The sequence below is a fragment of the Zingiber officinale genome, chromosome 6B (genome assembly GCF_018446385.1).
Source record: "Zingiber officinale cultivar Zhangliang chromosome 6B, Zo_v1.1, whole genome shotgun sequence".
NCBI classification, from domain to species: Eukaryota; Viridiplantae; Streptophyta; class Magnoliopsida; order Zingiberales; family Zingiberaceae; genus Zingiber; species Zingiber officinale.
The window spans coordinates 11,390,152-11,413,154 of NC_055996.1; the positions used below are offsets into that span (position 1 = coordinate 11,390,152).

General features: G+C 37.8%; 3 protein-coding genes across 5 annotated transcripts; 2 read left to right on the top strand and 1 right to left on the bottom strand.

Annotated features, from left to right (window-relative positions):
• Positions 1-6,188: 6,188 nt before the first annotated feature.
• On the top strand, positions 6,189-12,828 carry LOC121991965 (auxin response factor 17-like). The gene is made up of 15 exons (XM_042546052.1): positions 6,189-6,640; positions 7,403-7,500; positions 8,231-8,355; positions 8,473-8,568; positions 8,661-8,717; positions 8,803-8,958; positions 9,147-9,231; positions 9,507-9,597; positions 9,682-9,846; positions 9,915-10,037; positions 10,166-10,241; positions 10,329-10,476; positions 10,584-11,794; positions 12,213-12,403; positions 12,480-12,828. Exons 2-15 carry the CDS (start codon positions 7,458-7,460, stop codon positions 12,679-12,681), a joined length of 2,769 nt encoding a protein of 922 aa, XP_042401986.1. The 5' UTR covers positions 6,189-6,640; positions 7,403-7,457; the 3' UTR covers positions 12,682-12,828.
• Positions 12,829-12,967: 139 nt separating this feature from the next.
• On the top strand, positions 12,968-13,785 carry LOC121991967. 2 transcript variants are annotated; one of them, XM_042546054.1, is made up of 3 exons: positions 12,968-13,153; positions 13,225-13,283; positions 13,412-13,785. In XM_042546054.1, the coding sequence occupies exons 1-3, from the start codon at positions 13,116-13,118 to the stop codon at positions 13,621-13,623; spliced, it is 309 nt and encodes a 102-aa protein (XP_042401988.1). In that variant the 5' UTR covers positions 12,968-13,115; the 3' UTR covers positions 13,624-13,785. The 2 variants fall into 2 exon arrangements, with proteins under 2 accessions (XP_042401988.1, XP_042401987.1); XM_042546053.1 differs by having other exon boundaries at positions 13,225-13,785.
• Positions 13,786-14,630: 845 nt separating this feature from the next.
• LOC121991968 (N-acetyl-D-glucosamine kinase-like) lies at positions 14,631-22,582 on the bottom strand. 2 transcript variants are annotated; one of them, XM_042546055.1, is made up of 8 exons: positions 22,042-22,582; positions 20,973-21,120; positions 18,092-18,283; positions 16,726-16,854; positions 15,872-16,041; positions 15,609-15,739; positions 14,874-14,989; positions 14,631-14,772 (listed from the first exon to the last, which is right to left on the bottom strand). In XM_042546055.1, exons 1-7 carry the CDS (start codon positions 22,241-22,243, stop codon positions 14,885-14,887), a joined length of 1,077 nt encoding a protein of 358 aa, XP_042401989.1. In that variant the 5' UTR covers positions 22,244-22,582; the 3' UTR covers positions 14,631-14,772; positions 14,874-14,884. The 2 variants fall into 2 exon arrangements, with proteins under 2 accessions (XP_042401989.1, XP_042401990.1); XM_042546056.1 differs by having other exon boundaries at positions 14,631-14,783.
• Between the last annotated feature and the right edge of the window lie 421 nt (positions 22,583-23,003).

Here is a 23,003-nt window from a genome sequence, read left to right on the forward strand (position 1 = left end):
TCAATAGTCCGGAGTTTCCTAGTGTTGGCCGAATAGATTTTGGCTTCAAAGGTGTTGGCATGTTTATTAAGCCGAACTATTTGGGTGGCCTGCTCAGCGTTTTTTCCTTTCTCCACCTCCAGCAGCTCGGCGCTCTTAGCCAGTTCGACTCTTAGCTTAGCCATCTCAATATTCATCTGCTCTAGCCGCTCCTGAGAAGCAGATGATTGGTCCTCGCCTCTTGCGCCAGATCGATGAAGTCTCCGCCCGGTGCCTCTTGCGCCTTATCAATTGTTCCCCAGATGAGGCTGAATCTGATGCCCTATCAACCGGAATCACTGGCAGCCGCTCGAAGGGAGGGTGCGATGCACCAACCGCTCCACCGTTGGGCGTCCGACTGGCTATCCCTTCGCTCATTAAGGCTGGAGCCACCTCGCTCTCGTCATGCAGGTCTTCTCGTGAGCCGATCGGCTGCAGACCACGACTCTCCAGTTCGACCACGACCGTCGCATTAATTTCAACATCCACAAGCTTGGCCTTTCCGGCCAGATGCGCACGCAGCATGATGTCAGCTGCAAAAGAAGAAGAAAAATCAGTTAGAATCAATGGAAGAAGTGAAGAAGCTGCATACCTAGGCTGGACGGAAGCCTTGTGCAGATCGTACTTAAGTTGAAAACGTAGAGGACATAATCCAACAGTAACTTGTGGATATTATATTTCTGACCGGCTAGCATTGAAGCTGTATTGAGATAGTCCTATTGACTCTTGTACTTTTTAGGGGAGGTTGACTCGCCACTTTGAGCTGCCAGTCGGTCGGAGAGTTTGGCCGCTCGGGAAGGCGCACAAAAAAAAAGTACTTCCTCCAATGCTTGTTGGAAGTCGATATTTTATCGAAAAAAAACTAAGTCCACTCAGGCTTGGAAAAGAAAAGTATCCGGCTCGGACAATTTGGGATAATAAAAATAATGAAAAAGCCGGGGAGTGAGAGGAATATCGTGCAAGCGGAACAGAACCATCACCTCGTACAGTAGCCGAAAGGAGTTCGACATTAGTTGATAAAGAGAGATACGAAAATATTTACATACGGTGGAAAAGAAGGGATGGATTGGAAACTGCAGATCGACAGTAAACTGATCCTTAAAGAAACAAAGACAGTCGGGTGGCGGAGTATTTAGTCGATCGGAAGGAGAAGGAAAAAGAACTTGGTAATCAGAAGGAAACTCATAGGCGGTTGTCAAACTCTCACCGTCCCCGGCGTCAAACCTGGACTCAGTAGAGGTGTACCAAGACTCAGGGAGGGCAACGGGAGGTTGTGAAGAACTCGCCATCGCAAAAAGCAAAGAAGGCAGCGAAGAGATGCGATTGGAGGGAAGGAAAGCTTACTGGAATGTTGGCGGAGGAGCAGGAGAGGAAGGATATCGTCGAGAAACAAAGGTGGAGTATCGCCAAAGAGCTCGAAGACGGAGATATGCACAAGGAGAAGGCGGTGAACATGGATTTATAAACCGCAGGGTCGGTCGATTGAGGCCGTCCGATCTAGGGTCGCGGAGATCTAGGTAAAAATCTGGCCGTTGAATTCAAAGCACCGAAAGTCACATTGCCAGGGGATATCCGCCTGTCACGGCAAATGTGCGGCGGTGGCAAGAGGGACATATGGCGATGGGCCACGGGATGACATTTAATGAAGGCAATTAAGAGGCATGGAGGCGCGCTCAGTAATAATGAGCAAGGATTTGCACGATCTCCCAGAAATATGGATGACGTAAACCTAGATCGCGCCCACCCAAGGAAGCGCAAGGATCTTGCTTGTGCTGATTGGCGTAAGGAAGCAGGCATATCGCCGAACGACAGTCTTCAACAGGCCGATTGGCAAAGAAACTTGCTAACACATTCGCTCAGTTACAAGGGAGTGGTCACATAGCCGACCGTCGGGCTATGTCGTTCCGATCAGAAGCTAAGGAGTGTCATAAGCCGATCGGGTGAAAAGCGTCATTAACAATTTGTCCAGTCAGTCGGACATGCAGCCTCCTTCGTACGGCCGGCCTTAGGGTGGTCAAGGTGGGGCCGGCGCACAGGGCCCCACCTCGGGTAGTGCCCATTTCTATTAGTAAAAAATATGTTAGTATTTATTGAATAAAAAATTAATTTAAAAAGATCTAATTATAAAATCTAAAGTGATTGTAGTTTTTTTTTAAAGTGTTAATAATAAAAGAGAGAAATACCCATGGGAGGGAGCTTGATCATATCTTTTCTTCCTTACTTTTTTTCTATTTTTTTCCTAGACTCTAAATTCACTTTTGCTCCTTATCTCACACTTACTCTTCACTTTCGTCCACTTTGACAGCCACCGATAACCACCTTTCTAGTTCTCACACTGTGATTTTCAAAGTCATTGTCGTCGTTGCATCGTTGCGTCACCACCGATGCCCATAGACACTACACACGCGCTTAAGACCCTTTGAGACTTCAATTTAGGTAGAGTTTTCTTATCTCATCCATGTGTGATTTAGCTTGGTGCATGATTAAATGAAAAATGATTTTAAATTACTCAATTAGTTTGTTTGATCTCTTTTTATTATGCTAAAATCCTTATCCTGTTAATGAAATTATTTTTATAGTATCGATTTTATTATTATTTTTATATAAATACAAAGGGTCTATATATTTTTTTTTTTTTGTACCGGATCCTTCAAAATCTAGGGTCGGCCCTGCTCCTTCGACTAGACTTGAGGAGGAGACATGTGATGCAACGATAAGGAGAGGCCCACCTTGCAGGGGTAGTTGCCACGATGGAAATCAAAGTTAGGACGGTCAACGTTCAGGTATCATATGGCTAAACGGATGATAACCATATTGTTCGGTCAGACGATATGTAGAATCCTAGCCGAGCAGCTAGCCTGCTGGCCCGACAACAGGACTTAGCACGGGCACAGCAAAGTTCTGGCCGAGCAGCTATCCCATTCGGCCAGGCAATAGGACTCGACACAGGCGAAGCAGAGTTCCGGCCGAGCGGACGTGGCACAGGTGTAGTAAAGTTCCGACCAAGCGGCTAATCCGCTCGGCCTAGCAACGGATCCACTGTGTTATCTTTCGACATCCTTTTGGGAGTTTATGCCACTGACACCAGGCATAGTCAACAAGAAGATCGTACGACGGAAATTTCTACTGTCACATCAGATATATGCTCGATTTGTTAAGGTATTGGTCAGAGACACTTTACTGGCAAATCTTTTCGGATAAAATTTCAAGAAACGTGCATGCCTGAAGAAGCGTGCACGCGCGTTACAGGAACTCTATATAAAGGGAGGTTCAAGTATCGACGGAGGTACGCGATATACACTATTTGCGCTATAGTGTTCATTCTTATTGCTCCGTCTTTTACATCATCGTCGATGACTGATTTGAGTATCGGAGGGCCAACGTTAAGGACCCCTTCCTTGGCTCGGCACTGATGTCATCTATTTTACAGGGCGAAACGGAGCCTACGGGCGATTAGCGAGACCTCCATATCTTTAATTTTTCATCTGATCGAGTTTTAAACAGGATCATAAATGATCATAATAAAAAAAATTATATATATAACATTTTCGATGGGTCATTGGTCAACGTGCCTACCTACTAGCTGTTTTGTCACTCAACAAACTCAACTAAGTTTAGAGTAAATTTGGTATGGTACAATAATGTTGTTTTGATAGGTTGATAAAATATTTAATAAAGTTTGTCTGTGATATTATATGTATTGTGTAGGGATTCATGGGCGCGCATGGAGCTAAGAGAGTTTGTGTAATTTGATGTGGTTAAGTTGTTGGAAGGCTAACTTGACCCGGTAAAGTAGCATGATGAGATGGAGATCTATAACAAGGTAGACGCAGAGGTGATTGATGAAGAATGATGAGACATTTAAAGGATTAAAAATTTAGGCAAAAATTAAAAGGTTTTTTAAATATGTAAATCATTAGCGCCCCTTAAAAAAAATTAAAAGGGCATGATAATAATTTTTTATTCTCAAAATATCTTTTATCCAACCGTATTAGAACAATTAATCATAATTGTTATTAGAGACGGAGCCAAAGAGGAGACGATAGCAGTCGTCCCTTTCAAATTTTAAATATAAGAAGTATATGAAGTATAGAAATAGAAGGTGAAAAAGAAATAAATGGGAGATAATGACATGATCGTCTCCCCTCAATATAAATACATATATTTCGCCCTCTCGATATGAAATTCTTAACTCCGTCTCTAGTTGTTATAGTGTGTAGAAGTTACTGTCCGTTGCTATAAATATTTTTAAGTGATTTTAAGTTTAGGATTTATGATTTATGATTTAAGATTTAAGTAAAATTATTTTAAAATAATTTTGATTTATTTAAAATAATTTTGATGAATTTTAATTAATTTTGATTAAGTTAATAAAGAGGATTATAATATAATAGTGATTTATGTGTAATAACTTTCATTAAAGTGAATATTTAATTTTTCATATTGTAGTAGTTACTAAATATTTAAGTAAAAGATAAAGTCATCCCCTTAACGACCACTCCCATATAACCATAACAATTATTAAGTAGATTCTATATAGCTCTCGGTAATTGTTATATAGTTATAACGTGTACCTAAGTTTTAAATTCTAAATACTATTTCATCAAAATATAAATCAATATCATTTTAAATTAATCAAAATTATTTAAAACAGTTATAGTAATTACAGAGTAATTTCTATATATTATAACAGTTATTTAATTACTTCTCCATATTGTAACAGCTATGCTATTATACTGTTGGATAAGGGATATTTTGGAAATATAATTTTTTATCTAGAGCTCTTTTGATATGTTTTTTTTTATAGGAACACCTTTTTAATTTTTGCCCTAAAATTTTTGACCTAAGTGGATTCTAGGACAAGGAGCGTGGAATCACTGAAGATTTTCAAGCAACTCGATGCATGCAAACATAAATCATCTTCTTCCTTTTATTCATGACTTTAAATATGCAACCACAAGTTACTCTTATTTGAATCGGATCATTGTCATCCATTCCAACTACGATATGATACATCGATCTATAATTGAGTCGCCATCATTTGGATAGGATCAGGATCGCCATCCGTTTCATTAAAGACAATTGCATACAAATTATCATGTCAAACAATGAGAATTTGATCCTTAGCTCGAAGATATTATCTCGCCTAGGTGTTAAATCAACTTGTGTATTTTATTGCTCATCAAGGACACTCTCAATTCATTTAATCATATCTTCTTAAGTTTTTTTTTTAACTCTATTTCAAAAATATTAATTAATTAATTAATAAATACACTTTAATAGTCAAAAGACATTTAAGTAGATAACAAAACAGTTTATTTGTTTAAAAGTATTTTAAAAATTTTAAATTGTTCAAAGTATGATTCTTAAAATTTTTCCCTCATTCATCTCTTGTATAATTATTTTCTAATTTTCTAATTTTTTTTATAAATATTTTAGTATTATTTTTAAAAAAAGTCAAATATGAGGGTGTCACATCGTCATAAATCCAAATTGGAGGGTGTTTTTCAACGTGATGGAGATTGTAGATTGTAAATAAATGCAGCACATGGAACACTACCTCTTCCCTTTTTCCACATTAACACCTCCACTTTCAAATTTTGCGCTTCGACACTTACTATTTGTTCCAATTTCTTAAAAATTTAGGTATAAAGATTTTTAAAGAGTAATCTACACTTTTTGATAGGACATTTTTAAAATATCTAGGATAGTAAATGAATCAAATGAAACTTATTTAATAAAATAATCAAATCAAATTGAGTTTGATTTATATTTAATTTCTTTTTTATAATTATAAATTGTTTACTTTTTAAAATTTATTTAATTATTATTGACTTGATAATATAAGTTTATTTATTTTAAAAATATATTTTATCCTAATTGATAAGTTTTGTTCATCATGTCATGTTCGAACTTATTTATTTAATTTAATAAATTATTATTTTTTGTTGAATAAATATACATATTTTTTATTAAATTAAATATTAAATTGACTAACATTAATTCATTTATTATGATTTTAATAACTTCATCTAAAAAAACCGCTCGATTATCATAATTTACTCTTTCATTTGGTTTGGATGTGCAAAATGATAATAGTAAATTTTGGGGTAATATGAAATTTCTTATCTCTCTTGGGGAAAAGAATAGCAGCGTTTAAAATTACCAACCAAGAAAAAGCGTAGCTTCGATGGATGCCGGAAAATAAAAAGGAGTTCTTGGGACACTCTCTTCTCAAACGAAGCGCCCTCAAGCTCGCTCCTCGGCGCACGCACTCGATCGCAGCGAGTCGACGGCCGGCATTCGATTGCGCCCGCCCTCTAGCTAATGAATCTTCCATCGCAGGGTTCCGCTTTCGCTTCCTAAATGCTTGTTCTGCGTTTGTGATTTCGGAGCCTGGCGCTGGTTCGCGGCGGCGGGGTGCTGAGCTACCGTGGGTTCAAGATGAGAGCTTTTGGAAGGAGATACTCGCTCTAGGTTCTCCTTGTTTCGGCTGTCAGCTGGTTCGAGAGGTCCGAGGCGGAGATCGGGGCGGGCGTTGGTGTTTGGTGAAGAAAAGGAGGTGTTTTTGGCGCTGAGCTAGCTGTTGGTGTTAGTTCGGGTCGAGAAGGGAGTTCCTGAGGTGAGATCTGGGGTGGCTTGCTGTTCCTACTTTCCTGTTGGTGTTCTATGTTCTACTCAAGAGATTTCGAGCTGGTTTTTGAGGGAAAAAAATATTTCCTTTTTGGAGCTCTATTTCGGTGTTTCTGGTCCATGCTTCTCGTTATCAAATTCTTTGTTGGTAGGGTTCGGATTGGTTGGTTTGGTTGAGGTAGCTGCTACGACTTACGGCTTCTCTTTTGCTTGTTTTATGGTTTATTGGCTCTGTTCTGTCGTCTGAGAACTTGAAGGAATTTACTTGATGTTGATGGACAATACAGAAGGAATTTTGCTTGGAGCTTTGTTGAACCCAGAAATATCGCGCATGGTCCTTTTTAAACATAAATAAAAGAGCAAAAAATCTAGAGGATCTGCAAATCTTTTCAGCTAGGGCTTAGATAGCTAATTGCTGAACTGAAGATACTGAAAGCGAACATTTCTTGTACTTGAATAGGCTTTCAATGAATTTTCTGTCTCTCTATCTCTCTCTCTCTCTCTCACTCCCTCATCAAAAGATTGAGCCTGCCATTCTATTTTGATTTATTTCTTTCTCCTATAGTTCCAGATCGGATAGATTCCATGTCAACTGAAAGGTTAAAAGCATTTGGCGAGGATGAAAGAACGATAGTGATAATATTTTGCAGAGTAAAATATAAATATGAAGTTGTTTATTTGTATGAAAGAGAATGGACATTCTTGCTATTCAACTTCATTTTCTCAAAGTGTTTGTTAATCCTTTGACTAGAGTGTGGAACTTCGATGCTAGAGTTGCAATCTTGTGATTCCAGACAAATAAGAAGATGAAACTCTCGTCACCAGGTGTTGGAAATCCGCAGCAAGAAGGTGAGTTCTATGACATTTTTTGTTGATTTACTTGCAATGTTCATCATATGAAGATATATGTACGATTTTTTGGTATTTAAACTAAATCAATGTAATCTTTCATTAACAATGACCTAAGTTCCCTCCCCAACGTTTAGTTTTTTTTCCCTTCCATATTCATGGATCTCATTGATTGTTGCTAAATGTGCTAGATAACACTGCTGAGTCAAGTGAGTCCTCATCTGTGGGTTTGCTGTAAGGATCAGTATCTGTTTTAACCTTATCAATGTTGTTTCCCAAGAACCACCATTGGATTCATCGTTAGTCTAGGTTTTTTCTGATAATTACATCAGTTGATCTTAACTGATTAATGCCTTAATCTAACCCCTTTTTAACTCCTTAAATATGCATACTTTTCCAAAGTAACAATACAGTTTGTAGTTTTATTAAATCCTTCTGGCCTTTCAAGATCTGAAACTACAGTTATTGCTAAATCCATCTGTTTGGAAGTAGGAATTGATAAATGAGTGTGTTCAGTGGCAAAATAGGGCATTGATTACTGATTAAGTTGGAGCTTATATGCAGTGCTACGTGCGCATCAGTAGAAATTAGAAAATTCATATCCATTTAGTGTCTGTAAACTGTACTTTTATGTCTCCTCCAACCTGCACCATTACTTTCTTACTACTGCATTCGATTCTCCCATCTATTCTTTCTTCATTTAACTGAGTTTAATATCTTCATCATGTAGCCCAAGATACAGAAGAACAAATATGCTTGAATTCGGAGTTATGGCATGCTTGTGCTGGACCACTAGTCTCATTACCTATTGTTGGAAGTCGTGTAGTCTATTTCCCTCAAGGCCATAGTGAACAGGTTAGCAGTTTTACTAATGTCCCCAAGGCTGTGAATCCATTTTTTGGCTTGGTTTGTTTGGAGTGGACCATGCTTTATTCTTCCAGTCGTGCTGTTTAATCTGGGTTGTCTCCTCAGGTAGCTGCATCGACCAATAAGGAAATCAATTCCCTTCCTAGCTACCCGAGCTTACCCCCTCAGTTGGTTTGCCAGCTTCATAATGTTACTATGCACGTAAGTTTCTCTCAGACAATCTATTTCTTTTTTTTTCTTGTGATCATTTACATATTTTCACAAATGTGTATTTTTTTTTTTTACTTTTACAGGCAGACAAAGAGACAGATGAAGTTTATGCCCAGATGACTTTGCAACCATTAAGTCCAGTAATCACTATATCTGCACTCTCAATGCGTTATTCTGTCACCACTTCAATTTCATTCTGATCACAACATTAAATTTGTTCTGCAGCAAGAACAAAAAGATCCCTATCTACCTACTGAATTGGGTACACCGAGCAAACAGCCAACTAATTACTTCTGCAAGACACTAACTGCAAGTGACACCAGTACGCATGGTGGATTCTCTGTTCCTCGTCGAGCAGCAGAAAAAGTGTTTCCTCCATTGGTAAATCTAGCTTTCTAGGAGTTTGAATTGGCTGTCAAATAATTTATTTATTTATCCTTCTCCTAATCACCAACAAGCCTTTTTAGGCACAGCTATTTAGAGACTGCTATATGGATTTTATCCCTCGACTGAACTCTGCGCAAGGCTCTCTATATTTACATCCTAATTAAGCCATATTGCTGTTGTAGGATTTTACACAGCAGCCTCCTTGTCAAGAGTTGATTGCGAGGGACCTCCATGGTAATGAGTGGAAGTTCCGCCACATATTTCGAGGTATGTAAATAGCTTACCACTTCTCATATTTGGAGGTTATGATGAAACAATAGTCTATTATATATAATGTATAGGTGCTAAGGTTGGATTAAACTATTTGGTAGAGTTTTGCACCATCATGACATAAGGCAATGGTTCTAACCACGACTTTAATGTCTGAGTTATGCCATCTGACAATGTTTTCAAATTTTCTTGCCATGGCGGATTGTCATTTGTAGCCTGATCTAGAATGTGGCATAGATTTCACTGAGGGTGTGGTCATGGTACTGATGCAGGTCAGCCAAAGAGGCATCTTCTCACAACAGGATGGAGTGTTTTTGTGAGCGCAAAGAGGCTTGTTGCAGGGGATTCTGTTCTTTTCATATGGTGCTGCTCCAATTGATTATTTGGGCATCCTTGAACAGTTTGTTTTCTATAATCTAAAATTTGAACTTTTTTTGGCTTTAATAGGAATGATAACAATCAGTTACTTCTGGGAATTAGGCGTGCTACTAGGCCACAAACAGTTATGCCTTCATCTGTTTTGTCTAGTGATAGCATGCACATAGGACTTCTTGCTGCAGCTGCTCATGCTGCTGCCACAAACAGTCGATTTACTATATTCTATAATCCAAGGTAATTAGCACACATCTCTAAGATCTAGGTTATCTGTTCATTCAAATCTGAAATTTTATCTTTTTCAGGGCAAGCCCTTCTGAATTTGTTATCCCACTCGCTAAGTATGTGAAAGCTGTCTATCACACCCGCATTTCTGTGGGTATGCGTTTCAGGATGCTTTTTGAGACAGAAGAGTCAAGTGTTCGAAGGTAGCTTTGTTTGTAGCTCAGTTTTAGTGTTTTGTCTCTCGAACATTTATTCTGCAATTTTGTGATCAAGTTGATATTTCTTTGTCAATGTTCTTTGTTGACAATTTTATTCTTCTTTAATTCAACAGATATATGGGTACGATTACTGGAATTAGTGATCTTGATCCTGTCCATTGGCCAAATTCACATTGGCGCTCTGTTAAGGTAAAAAGTATTCTTAATAATCTATTTCTTGGAGATACAAAAACCACAATCATTCAGTTATATGTCATCTGGGTTTCATTGATCAAGGTTGGCTGGGATGAGTCAACTGCTGGACAGAGGCAGCCGAGGGTGTCGCTCTGGGAAATTGAGCCTCTCACAACTTTTCCGATGTATCCACCCCCGTTTCCCTTTAGGCTTAAGCGTCCATGGCCTATTGGATTGCCCTCCCTTCTCGGTACAGATGTTTAATATTATCTTTATAAAGAATCTACTATTTCTTTAGAGCACTTTTTGTTGTGTGTTTGTGTAAGCATTCAGCTAACTAATATAATGTATAATTAGGTGGAAAGGAGGATGATATCGGTCTGAATTCATCTTTAATGTGGCTCCGAAATGCAGGAAATCCTGCATTTCAATCACTGAATTTTCAGGGCATGGGTGTTACGCCGTGGATGCAAATTCCACCACGGTTTGATACCCAAATGCTCGGTCTGCAAACCGACATGTACCAGACAGCGGCTGTGGCAGCAATTCAGGAAACAAGGAATGTGGACACTACGAAGCACGTACCTCAGATGCTGCAATTCCAGCAAACTCCAAACACTACTAGCAGATCATCCCCGTTACTACCCACTCAAGTTCTGCAGAATGGACAACCGCAACTTCCTCAAACCTTCCATCAAAATATACCAATAAACCAGGTGCAAGGCCAGCCTCAATCTGAATATCTTCAGTGTCAGCTTCCACAAGTATACTCACTTAGCGAGCAGCAGCAGCAGCAGCAACAAATTTTGCAGCAACAAATACCAGAGCAGCAGCAAATTCTGCATCATCAGCATATGCAACAGAAGAAATTGTTATTGAATAATGAACAAATTTCTGATGGAGTACCTTCCTTGCCTCAACTTATGGCTGAATCACCGTCTCCATCTACTGCAATGCAAAGTGTTTCTCCATTTTCCCGGCCGCAGAATTTTCCCGAGAGTAGTAACTGTGACCCAACTTCTACCGCCTCTCCATTGCACAATCTTTTGCAACAGTTTTCTCCAGAGGCAGCATCAAATCTGCTTGCGTGGGTGAGAAGCAACCCGGCAATAAGTTCTAGACCTGATCAATTGTCATCAAAGAGATTAGCAGTTGAATCAATGCTCCCCCCTGCTGGAGATCAGTCTGTCATGCCTCAGCTAGGACAATTAGGCGTGACACAAACTAGCATTTCTCAGCATTATGTGGCATTGCCGCCGTTTCCTGGAAGAGAGCGCATGGTGGATCAAGATGGTAACATTGATTCCCAGAGCCATCACTTGTTTAGTGTTAACTTCGACTCCTCTTCACTTCTGGTGCAGAATGGTATGACAAACCCAAGTAATGCTAGCACTGAGACTGACTCATTGAACATGCATTATGCTGGTAGTAATTTTGTGGGTTCCTTAGGAAATGATTTTTCATCGAATCAAGCATTGACTGGTGTGTATGATTTTGAGGAACCTGGATATTTACCTACTCGTGAAAATGCAGAATCTCTCAATGAAAAAGGTCGAACCTTTGTAAAGGTCAGTAATCTATCCTTCCATGAAATTAATGTCCATCTTTGCTGCACCTTTTTTCTCTTTTCTTTTTTGCAAATTGTAGCTGAAAAGCCTGATGCTCTAAAGCTCTCTTTTATCGAGAAATGGATGCCAAGTGTTCGGTGTTATTTTGCTGTTCTAGAACTGGATTTTAGATTAAAGTTGAAAACCGAAATCCTAGATTGTTTTTCTTTGGTATGAAAGACTAAGGATCATATCCAGTTACATTCTCAATTGGATTTTGATGATTTGTAGTCATTCAGTTGACTTGTTTTATCTCCTTTCCAGAAACCTGTTACAAGTTAAACATGCTTATATAGAAACGAAAGGTCGTTCGCCGTAAAATTTTACACTATTCCTTGTATCATTTCTGCCAAGTGATTAGCTAGATTTACTGGTGCAGATTTATAAATCAGGATCCTACGGAAGGTCACTCGACATAACCAGATTCAGCAGCTACAATGAGCTCCGTAGTGAGCTAGGGCGTTTATTTGGCCTCGAAGGCCAGTTGGAAGACCCTTTGAGATCAGGCTGGCAGCTTGTATTCGTCGACAGGGAGGATGACACTCTTCTTGTCGGTGATGATCCTTGGCAGTAAGTTTATAAACCACTTGAATTTCAGATCACATATATCTGGCATAGCCCCTGACTATACTCGTTCATCTATCAGGGAGTTTGTGAACAACGTATGGTGCATACAGATACTTTCGCCTCAGGAAATGCAGCAGATGGGAAAACAAAGCACCGATTCATCCAACTCCGCCCTGACCAAAAGGCTCCCAACCAGTAGCTGCGACGATTACATTAGCCGCCAGGACTCAAGGAACCTGAGCACTACCAGGATAACATCTGTCGGGTCACTCGAATACTGAAAAACAAAATCATATCTTTTGTGCATTATATTTGCGCCTTAGGCCCTCAACTAAAGTAGCGAGTAATAATTTTTCTCAATTTTACGCATGTCTAATAATTGTATCATATGATATCATCCCATAATATTGGCATATAATTTCCCACTACTAAGTTTTGCTTAAATCTTCTCCACAAAATACATGATCTTTGCACTAATTGTCTCCTTGTTTCTGAGTATCTTCAGCTCCAATTGCTTTCCACTCAGGTTCTGCTCCATTTTGTTCTTTCAACTTGGACATTTTTGTGTCTGCCCTCTCCCTCTGCCTCTGCCTCTGCCTCATCTTTAGACACTGACATGAAGATCTGGACCACAAAGTTTTTATCAGTCCATGTGATTTGCACTCATTGAATAATAGAAAAAGAACCTCTCACTGTCACCCATGCATGTTATAGCATGACTGATCCCACCCTCACTCCTGTCCTTCTCATGAGGTAAGTGATTATTCATTGATTCTTATTTTTTGCTTAGTTTTTTGGATTCAGTTGTTCTGTGCTTTATTCAGTGGCATTGGAGCCCCACCATCGTTTGCACTGTGGTCGACTGTTATCATCACACAGAGGGGTGAGCATGTGGCCTCCATAAAGACCTCTCCCCTTCACTTTCATAGATGTCTATCAGCATCTTTTTCCTCCATGGCATCTTCTTCTTTCTCCTGTCATGATGATTTCATGGCCCCTTCAAATCTTCAGCCGGCCCCATCCATTTCGAGTACTTCATGTTCTGCTGCTGCTACAGCACAGTCACATCTGAGGAGGCTTACTCTGGGCATTCTTCTTCTCGAGCAGCAGCTGGTGGTGGCCAAGCATGGAGGTTTCTTCTAAATCTTCTCCTGAAAATATTTTCTTTTCCAGCTCACAAATGCCTTGAAACCAGACTAGTGTTCTTGAGTAAACAAAGGTAGAAGTGCACTGCAGAAAATGATGGATGGAACAGTTGAAAGTGACAATTAGATGAATTATAAACTTGTATTATGGCTAAGGCAGGGTGGTCTAAAGGGATGTTATATGATACACATGCGTACTATGATTATTCTTCAATTTATTATTATTATTATTTTTTTTTTTTTTGAGAAATGATTGATAATGTTGGATTCGAGGGATTACTTTCATAGTTGCATCAACTTAGAGCTTACTTCAACAAGAGGAATGGTTAAGAATTCAATCTCATTTCAATAAATTAACGGATAAATTTTCTAAATTAATTGTTGAACTAAGCATGTTGGGTTGATGGATTTTCAAATGTGAACGTTTCCTAATTTATTCTATTTATTTTGATGACTAATAAAAAAAATTTATTCACCTGGAAAATTAGTCAATGCAAACTAAATTGTTTAAGATATCTTTGTTCAACTATGAAGTTGGAGTCTAGGCTTATTTACTAGAGAAAATTAGTAATTAAATCAAAATATTTGTTAAGTAAAAGTTAACTCAATTAAAATGTTGTCTTTTGTTGGATATCTTTAAAAATGATTTAGTTTAAATAAATTATTTAAACGCAACTTCTGAGAGAGTAAATAGATGGGAAAAAGATAATTGTTCTTTAAAACGCTTTTAAAAATACTTTTGGTGTCAAAGTATAAAGAACAATATTAATAAAAGAAAGATTGTTAAAGAAATGAATTATTGATTTGCTCAAGTTAAATTCTATTTGTTATTTTATTTATGAGGAAATATTTTATTCTAATAAAAAAATATGAGCAAAAAGACAGTGGAAAAGTCATGTTTTTCAAATTACTTTGATATGTTTTACTGATTTATTTGATGTGCCCAAATTGATGTATGAGATGAATTTACAGCTTATTAAAATCCTCAGTTAAATGTGTTTTATGTGGTTAGCTTTAGTCACAATCATGATTAAACCAGAACTTAATTCAATACATTAATCTAGACACAATTGAAAACAAATAAATAAAGTAAATAAAAACCACAAATTATATATGAATCTGTTGAGAAGAACACCAGTTACCAAGTAAAATTTAGTCCAAATCTACTTGACTATCATTTACAGCACAAAACCAGAGATTCCTCTTGAAGTTAATGAACTAGTGTGCCTGAAAAGAAACTTAATTTGTAAGAGAAAGAAATGAGTTGTGGACTGCTGATGATTCTTTTAAGTGCACAATTTTACTAACCAATTAGCTGTTATACTCACACTTTCTTGTGTTATTGTGCCACTGATATTTGAGGGGAATCTCGATCTTGTACATCTTTAATTTTTTTCGTGTATCTGCTCCAGGCTACCAACGCAGCACCGACTGCTGGTTCAACCTGCGAGAAACAACTTGGCGAACACATGAGTGAAAGAGTAATTGAAGTATGTCATTGTAGAAACTGAAATTCGAAACCTGAAATGTAGCTGCCAAATTTAAGTGGCCATTTCCAGATCTGGCTCCAAATAACATCAGAAACTTTCAAAACACTAGATATATGCGTATATTATTTATGCTTCATGTAAATTGATTATTATTTGTTGCTAGAGTGCCACAACATAAAGATCCATTACCTATAGTAATGAAGTAAAGGTACTTAGATCTGTTAACTTTAATTATAGCTTCTTTCACTTTGTTTACCTCAGTGAAAATGTGAGATTTTACAAACCCTCTATTTTTATTTGAATTTTGCAAGATAATTTTAGTTGAGATGTGTTCGTGTTTGTGCATGAGAAGAGTAGTTTGTGAAGAGAAGTCAGAACAACATGACTTTCTTCCTCTGAGTGAGGGGTAAGGTTGTGTAAACACGAGCCAGAACTTAATATATAGAAATTAATATAAATCTAGAGATGGAACTCGAAATTTTTTTATATAAAATAGGCACACTTCGATGTCAAACTCTAACAGAAGGTAAAAAGAATAATTTAGATAAGTTGAAACTATGGTTGATTTCGCACCTTAGGTTGAATGGGTAGAGCTCCTGGAAAAACCTTTGAAATGCACTTCACAACTTCCTTACCAATATCCCATCTCTTATTAGCTTCGAGAACACCGCCTACCATAACGAGTGGGAAAATGTCCTTGCCATCTGCAACCATAAAGCATCTTTAATCAACATGAAGTGGTAGCCATGGAAGAAATTCTTTCCAAAAAAACAGTTGGCTAACTAGCACACGGAGAATGATTTCTTCAAGCAAGATTTAATGGAATTTTCATTCACCTTCACCACACAATCTAAGTCTCTTCACAACAGCTATAATACTGTCTGCCAACTCTTGAACAGAGTCATATAGTATCTTATTTGCAACTTCATCGCCATCTTCAGCAGTAGATACCACAGTGGGAACCAATGCCGCAATGCGAGCCCAAGAGGAATCTGCATAAGTCCATCTGTGCCATTCAAGTAAAAGAGATTATATATACACATCTCAAGAAGCTAGTATTGCAAAAGAACTTCTGCATCTAATTTTAAAACATGTAGAACAGACTAACTAATAATGCAAATTACACTTTTTGATTAAAAAAAAATACTAACAGAAAAACATACACCATCTTCATATTGAACCCCTATGTTTTCTTGGAGGATGGAAAGCTGAATGATGTTAAACAAAAAGAGACAGAAAATAAAGGAAAGAATAACATTTTCCATTTTTTATATAATTTTGAAGGATAAAAATTGAATGAACATATTTACTTTTCCTTAATGCTATTTATTATGAAAAAATATAGAGGAATATTTATATATACTCTAGGTTGACCGATTTCCTTGTTTTACTTTCAGTTTTCCATGCAGCTTTTAGGCAGATTAATTTTGAGAAAAAAAAAAGTTAGCATGACTCTGCAACTTTTCTTTATGATTTCTCCTTTTCACAATCTATCTTTCCAGATATACAATGAAGTATAGCAAAATTCAATGCTATGGTATGCCAGCAATTAAAATTAATTCATGTGCAGCTATATAGGTGATTAATTAAGGATCGGTGAAATAGTGCTTTAATCACTATGTAGCTAAATTTTCATTGAGGGGATCACATCATGGTGCTCAATGTTATGTAAGAAAAGTTGAGTCAGTACCCAATCAGTTCATCTGGTGAAGAAAGTTCAAACATGTCAAGAATGTTTTTTGTTAACTTTGTCTGAGGCCCCCGACCATCGTGTGCCCTAATGACTGCAGTCAATGCCTGTGCAGCAATGCCATATCCACTACATATGGACAAAATATCAGTAACTTCCATGCTTGAATAAGAAATGGCAGTAGTGTAATATATATCTATATCTTTTCAGTATACAATCTATACCAGTTAAAACCAATAACATAAACCATATACTCTAAGTAACCTAGCATCTATGACAGTTGCATGAATGCATGTTCTTCAATAAATTGATAGAATATTGGCCAAGGATGACAAGTAGTGACATGGGGAATTTAAAAAATTACTGGCATCACTCTGTCAATGGCTATGTACAACCACCCAGGGAATATGTGTGTGTTAGAGAGATGGGATGAGAGTGAGATAAAAAATCCAACATTGTAGGAAAGCTTGTGTTTTCTAAACAATTCCACTGAACTATAACGTGAGTAAGCTACAAAATAAAAGCTGAAAGAACCAAGCTGACACACACAGCCTAGGTTTCCTAAACATCTACTCAACTATAAGGTGATTGAGTTGGAAAATACAAACTGAAAGAGCCAATCTGACACACCCACAAAGCTTGTGTTTTTTTAAACACCTAAATTAATATCTAAGATGATTGAGAAACAAAATACAAGCTGAAACTAGCATTCTCTCTCTCTCTCTCTCTCTCTCTCTCACACACACACACACACACAAGTATCCTACACAAGGTGATTGAGTTACAAATACAAGCTGAAAGAGAAATATAACACAGACACACCACAAAAAATCAAATTAAGGCAAGCAAGTAATTATATACTACCAATTTTCACCACATAATATCAAATTAAGACAGACAAGTAAAATATTATCAATTTACTTGCACTAAATTGTTCGGCATCAAAAATCCAATGGATCTGTCATTTAGTACTTTTTATAGAAACATATATATTAACATGATTATTGAGTTGGAAGCCAAAGAAGAGCAAATAAAAGTTACGCTTCTGGTTATCAATCTTCAATAACTACATTACTGCTGACATCTTTGTTCTATAACATGATATGTCATTCACAAGTTCCTCAACATATTCAGCAAATGCCTGCAAAGTCATTAGATGCAGCTTGGTTGTTTTTTTCAAAATTCGTCCAGTTTTTCTTATGACATCAATATAAACATACCAAAAACAAATCCTCTTGAATGTCTGATACATTTACAAGTAGGAAAACCCATCATAAAAATATAATCTAAGACGGTAATGAATGTGACTATTGTAAGTCGATCATGTTAGGAACAAAATAGATCAAAGCAAAGGAATATACATAACCTCCCCCAATCCCCTAGAACTGGACCTGCACCAGCAGCTCTGGCTTGTTTTCCATCCTCCGTGAACCCATAAGCAATGGTTCCTGTGCCTGCAATTAATACACATCCATATAGCTTTCCCATTGTTCCACTGGCCATCGCTGCAACAGCATCATTTTCAACATAGAATGTGACTTTATCTGGGAATATGTTTCTGTTAAATGAGACAAAAAAAAACTACAATATTCAGGTTCAAATTAATTGTTTGCTATTACTTTATTCCAAAGTAAGAAAAATACTTAAATGTTTCCGGAGCAAATAAAAATACAAAGATCTCACAAGGTTGTAGGGTCATATAACAGTCACTTAATGGTAAATTTCAGAAAGTTCAGCAATCCTAAAAAGCATTCTTCCTTGCGCTGCCATGTTACAGAATTGAGAGATATTACATATAAAGGTATAATTAATCTCCCAGTAATATATGTTTATGATGAATACATGGTTTACAAGGATAATGATATCAACAACGGTTCTTTTCTCAACAAACTTCAAAAGTTAAATAAACAAATTTATTATTGTTTTTCAGAATTTACAGAAACAAATATCTGAACAGAGGACTTGGGAGTGCATTTTTTTGTGCTATACAGACATATGGATACTGAGAAGAAGATATAGTTTAAATTAACTAATTTTGTCCAAGTTATCTATTTGCGACTTTTCTTCGAGAGAGTGATAGTATAGAATCATCATTTAGCAAGGAGAGTAGCTATCTGCCAAAGATCCCAACCACCCTGATAATGCCTGCATCATAGATTATGTACTGCCAAACATGCATCTAGTATCCTTTCACAGAAAGCAAACAAGTAATCCTTGACTTGTTTGGCAATGAACCAAAAATTTTAAAACCGAAAATTAAATCAATGTATGATAATTGAAATTAACTAAATCTACAATCACGAAACCCAGTGGATTCTGAGAATTTAGCATGTCAGATAACAACCAAATAGCAGACCAAAAATATTGTATATGGAGTCATCATAGGTTTCATCTTTATTTGGAAATATCAATGATCCAAACTAAATTTTGTTAAAATAACAAATCTAGATTCCTATCACATTTAAATAAATCATGAGTCCCAACTAATTGGGTGTTTCTTATCTTGTTATTGAACTTTATGCAAGGCTATGCCCCTAGTGAAATTCATAGCATCAAATCATGTTTAATCATGTTAAATTTTTTTGGTCTTCCACTAACTGTCACACCTTCAACTCTTCTCAATTCAACTTGTCTAGATAAAAAATCTGTTGTTCAACTTTGAAATGATAAACCACCTAGCAGTCTTGATTGCATGCAACTAGAGGTGTAAAGGAACTCAGTGCAACTGGTTCCAAAGTTCAACTTGTCTTGTTTGAAAACCCTGCACTTTCGAGCTCTTCATCCTCATTCCTAGTAGAGCAGGATCATGGGGCACTTTGCCCCGCATGGACATGCCTCAAAGTTACTTGTTTTGTCTCTCCACAAGATGCCAACATACTCATTGTCTCCCAGCTTTCCAACAAAAGAGTTAATCAAGAGAATAAACAGCCAGTCGACCAGATCATAACCATGAATAAAAGCTGGTGCTTGTCTGGTAATTCAGGAATACTAAACCAGTAGTTCCTGCTGTAATTAAAAGAAGATTATGATGCCCACACAGGAACTTCTCTAAGAAACTTCAAATATATTTCATCATATTCTCCATTTAACATTTCCAACAATGCAGCTTAGTTGTCCTTTTAGCTCAGATATCTGAGGTCATTCTCCTCCTAGAAATGTGGTAATCAGACTGGCACTTAGTATGACTTCATAAAATGCACAAAAGTCGGCAAAATGCGACTGCGCTCGCCCCCAACACCACCGCCAACCCGTCCCAGGTCCAACACGGTGGCTACTATCCCTTGGAATAGTGACTAGGGCACGAGGGAGGCATTTACCTCAATTTCGCCGAAATTTGAACCCCGGACCTCAAGCTGGCAACACCGCATGTGCTAACCACTAGGGATGTAAACCAACCGAGCCGAGCTTTGGGATGTTCAAGCTTGTTTGATAAGATAAACGAGCCGAACTTAAAATGAACCAAGCTTTTGAAATGATTGTTCAAGCTTGGCTTAGTTTATTTTTTTTATGAGTTTGAGCTTGTTTGTTCGTTTAGATATTATCAAGCTCTCAATTCAAGCTTGACTTGAGCTTTGTTTGAGTTTGGCTTGAGCTCGTTCGTTTAGATGTTATCGAACTCTCAATTCAAGCTTGATTGTTTGAAACTTTTAGTTGTTTGATTGGTTATTAAGCTTGATAATTTAAACTTATTTGTTTATTTTATTTTATTTTATTATTTATTTAGTATATTGAAAAGAGTTTTATTAATGAATATGGTTCGTGAACATTGTTCGCGAACGTTAATGAGCTGAACACATGTGTTCAAGCTTGTTTGTTTAGTTTAACGAGCTATTCAGGCTTGTTCGTTTAGTTAATATTGTATATATTGAACGAACATAAACAAACACTTACCAAACCGAACACCAAGCTTGTTCACGCAGGGAGCTTCATAAAATGCACAAAAGCTTCTACATGAAGTTGCCAGCTTCAAGATTTATGCTAAAACACTCTGTATAATGTGTCTCTTATTGCTCATGCATTTAAGGCTTTAAATTTCAATATAGCAAGGTGAAACAAATATGGCAAAAAAAAAAAAATCTTTCATATTCCATAATCAGAATATATGCTGCTCTCTTCAAATAATATAGAGATTCTTTCAAAAAACAGCATCCCATACCCCTTTAGAAATCATTATAGGAATGCCAACAATGATCAGGAAGTACAATAAATCACACAAGTTGATCTTTTGGAGGTGAAAATGAACAAACCTGAGCCAGTTGATTATCCTTTGTTGATCTGAAGGATGATTAACTCCAGATACAGCCAAGCAAACTGCCCGTACAGATGAGCGACTACAGCAAGCTTCTGAAAGAGCTTGAGCCATAACCTCCTCTAGCCACTCCCTAGCAGCATTTTCTAAATAAAATTCATTCAGAAATTAGAACCTTCATAGAAGACATCAACTAACAGGATCAATAGTCACCGTACATCTCAGGTTTATCCATAATGCAACTAATAAAATCAGAAGAAACTTTCTACAATTGAGAAACTAGTTCACCTATAGACTAATTAAAAACATTTCCAAGAAAAGAATCTTAATTACATAAATCTCTCCTTCATGTTAGTCATTGACATTTGTTATGCCCATGTTGAACCAGGATACCTTCCTTGAAATAGTTTATATAGATTGAGCTAATAGCTTAAACTAAAGAATATCTTTGAAAGAGTCAAAGTTAGGCTCCCACTGGAAACGAAACCATCAAATGAAAATCTTCTAAGGATGGAAATCATCAAATCCTCCTCAAAGATCTGCTCATATAACTGCCAAATTTCCATTCTCTACAAGACCATTTCTACATTCAGATCCTAAGACAGGCAGCACTCATGCGATTTGCTAAAGTTTTTAAGAGAAAACAAAAGCCTTAAGGAAAAAAGAATCAAAATTTGCACTTTCAAGCAATTTGAGAAGGAAAACATATGTCAGTTAGTGCTTAGGACCAGTAATTTTCAATATCGCTTTATAGCTAATCTCCTTATATAAAGACAACAATTCATGCTTTTATAGGAATGAAAATCGTATTGTTTTAAAATGTCACGTAAGTTTATCATCTTCTTTGACTATGTGACTATCTATAAAAATAAAAATAAAAACAAAAACGGGTATCTATACTTCCTTTATCAGAATGGTCTCAGTCGTCAATTCTCTTCATCATGAAAAGGTGCATTGGCAGATTGTTGGATCAGACTGACGAAAGAAAACCAAGCAGCGGCCTTGAATGTCAAAAGCGCCGTAGATGCAAGGGGTATAGAAATAAAGAACGAAAGAAGAATCGATACCTCCGACGGAATTGTGATTTGAGCATCCACCAACAGCGCGGGAAAGGACAGGCAAGGGCTCAGGAAGAGGGCAGGATGCCGGAAGGCATACGCACACGGTGGAGGTAGTACCTCCATCGACGCCGAGGACGACGCCCCCGTCAGGACTCGGCGGCACCTGAGACTCGAAACCCCAAATCTCCCCATTCCTATACCGCTTCATTGCCTCCGTCCTTCTCCACCCACCGCGCCCTCCTTCCTCAGCGCAGGAAAATTGAATCGATGTAAAGCCTCAAACGAAACCAAAACACGACGACCTTTTGGTCCTTTTCTTCCTCCGATTCGCCGAAAGAACCCACTCCCCGCAGCAAAAAAAATATCGATCTTGTGGAAGCAGTCTCGAGTCGCTCATACAAAATCTTTACTTTGATGTCAAGATCATGGAGACGACGAGGGGATCGGAATCGGATGGAGACGGCAAGAAGCCCAGAACCGTCGGAGGGAGGAGACGCCGAGGGGAAGCGCAGACATAAAATAATTACAGGTTGGCGTCCGCAAACGGAGTGACGTTAAACCTACTCGAACCTCACTTGTACCGGGTATTTGTAGGTCCCGCAGGCCACGCATCATCTGTCGGCGTTCTTATCGTCTGCGTCGCGTGGAATTGGTGTGGAAGCTCGCGTATGATTAAGACGTACGCAACGACGGCAACGATAATTTGGCAGATAAATCCAAATTTAGTAGACAAGCGGCGCTTTTGATGGCAGATATTTATGATTCGTAGCACGATTTACGCAACTAAGTGGCAAAAGGTGAAATCATTCGCCCCAGCGTCTTCGTCGCACCCGACCCTCCGCCGCACCCAACCCAAGGCCATCACGAGGGAGGTAAATCATAGCATCCTGAGCGAGCATGTGGCAGGTGGGGTGAGTTGCACAGGGACCGGGGATTTACGCCCCGACTATCCCGAATTTCGACCCCAC

Excerpts from the sequence above, each read along its gene's own strand:
- LOC121991967 (XM_042546053.1), top strand. The coding sequence starts at position 13,116 with ATGACTGATCCCACCCTCACTCCTGTCCTTCTCATGAG. Across the intron at positions 13,154-13,224 it reads ACTCCTGTCCTTCTCATGAG|TGGCATTGGAGCCCCACCAT; the intron begins GTAAGTGATTAT and ends TGCTTTATTCAG.
- LOC121991968 (XM_042546055.1), bottom strand. The coding sequence starts at position 22,243 with ATGAAGCGGTATAGGAATGGGGAGATTTGGGGTTTCGAGTCTCAGGTG. Across the intron at positions 21,121-22,041 it reads AAATCACAATTCCGTCGGAG|AAAATGCTGCTAGGGAGTGG; the intron begins GTATCGATTCTT and ends AATTTTATTTAG. Across the intron at positions 18,284-20,972 it reads AGGATAATCAACTGGCTCAG|AAACATATTCCCAGATAAAG; the intron begins GTTTGTTCATTT and ends CTCATTTAACAG.
- LOC121991965 (XM_042546052.1), top strand. The coding sequence starts at position 7,458 with ATGAAACTCTCGTCACCAGGTGTTGGAAATCCGCAGCAAGAAG. Across the intron at positions 8,356-8,472 it reads CTCAAGGCCATAGTGAACAG|GTAGCTGCATCGACCAATAA; the intron begins GTTAGCAGTTTT and ends TTGTCTCCTCAG. Across the intron at positions 8,959-9,146 it reads AAAAAGTGTTTCCTCCATTG|GATTTTACACAGCAGCCTCC; the intron begins GTAAATCTAGCT and ends TTGCTGTTGTAG.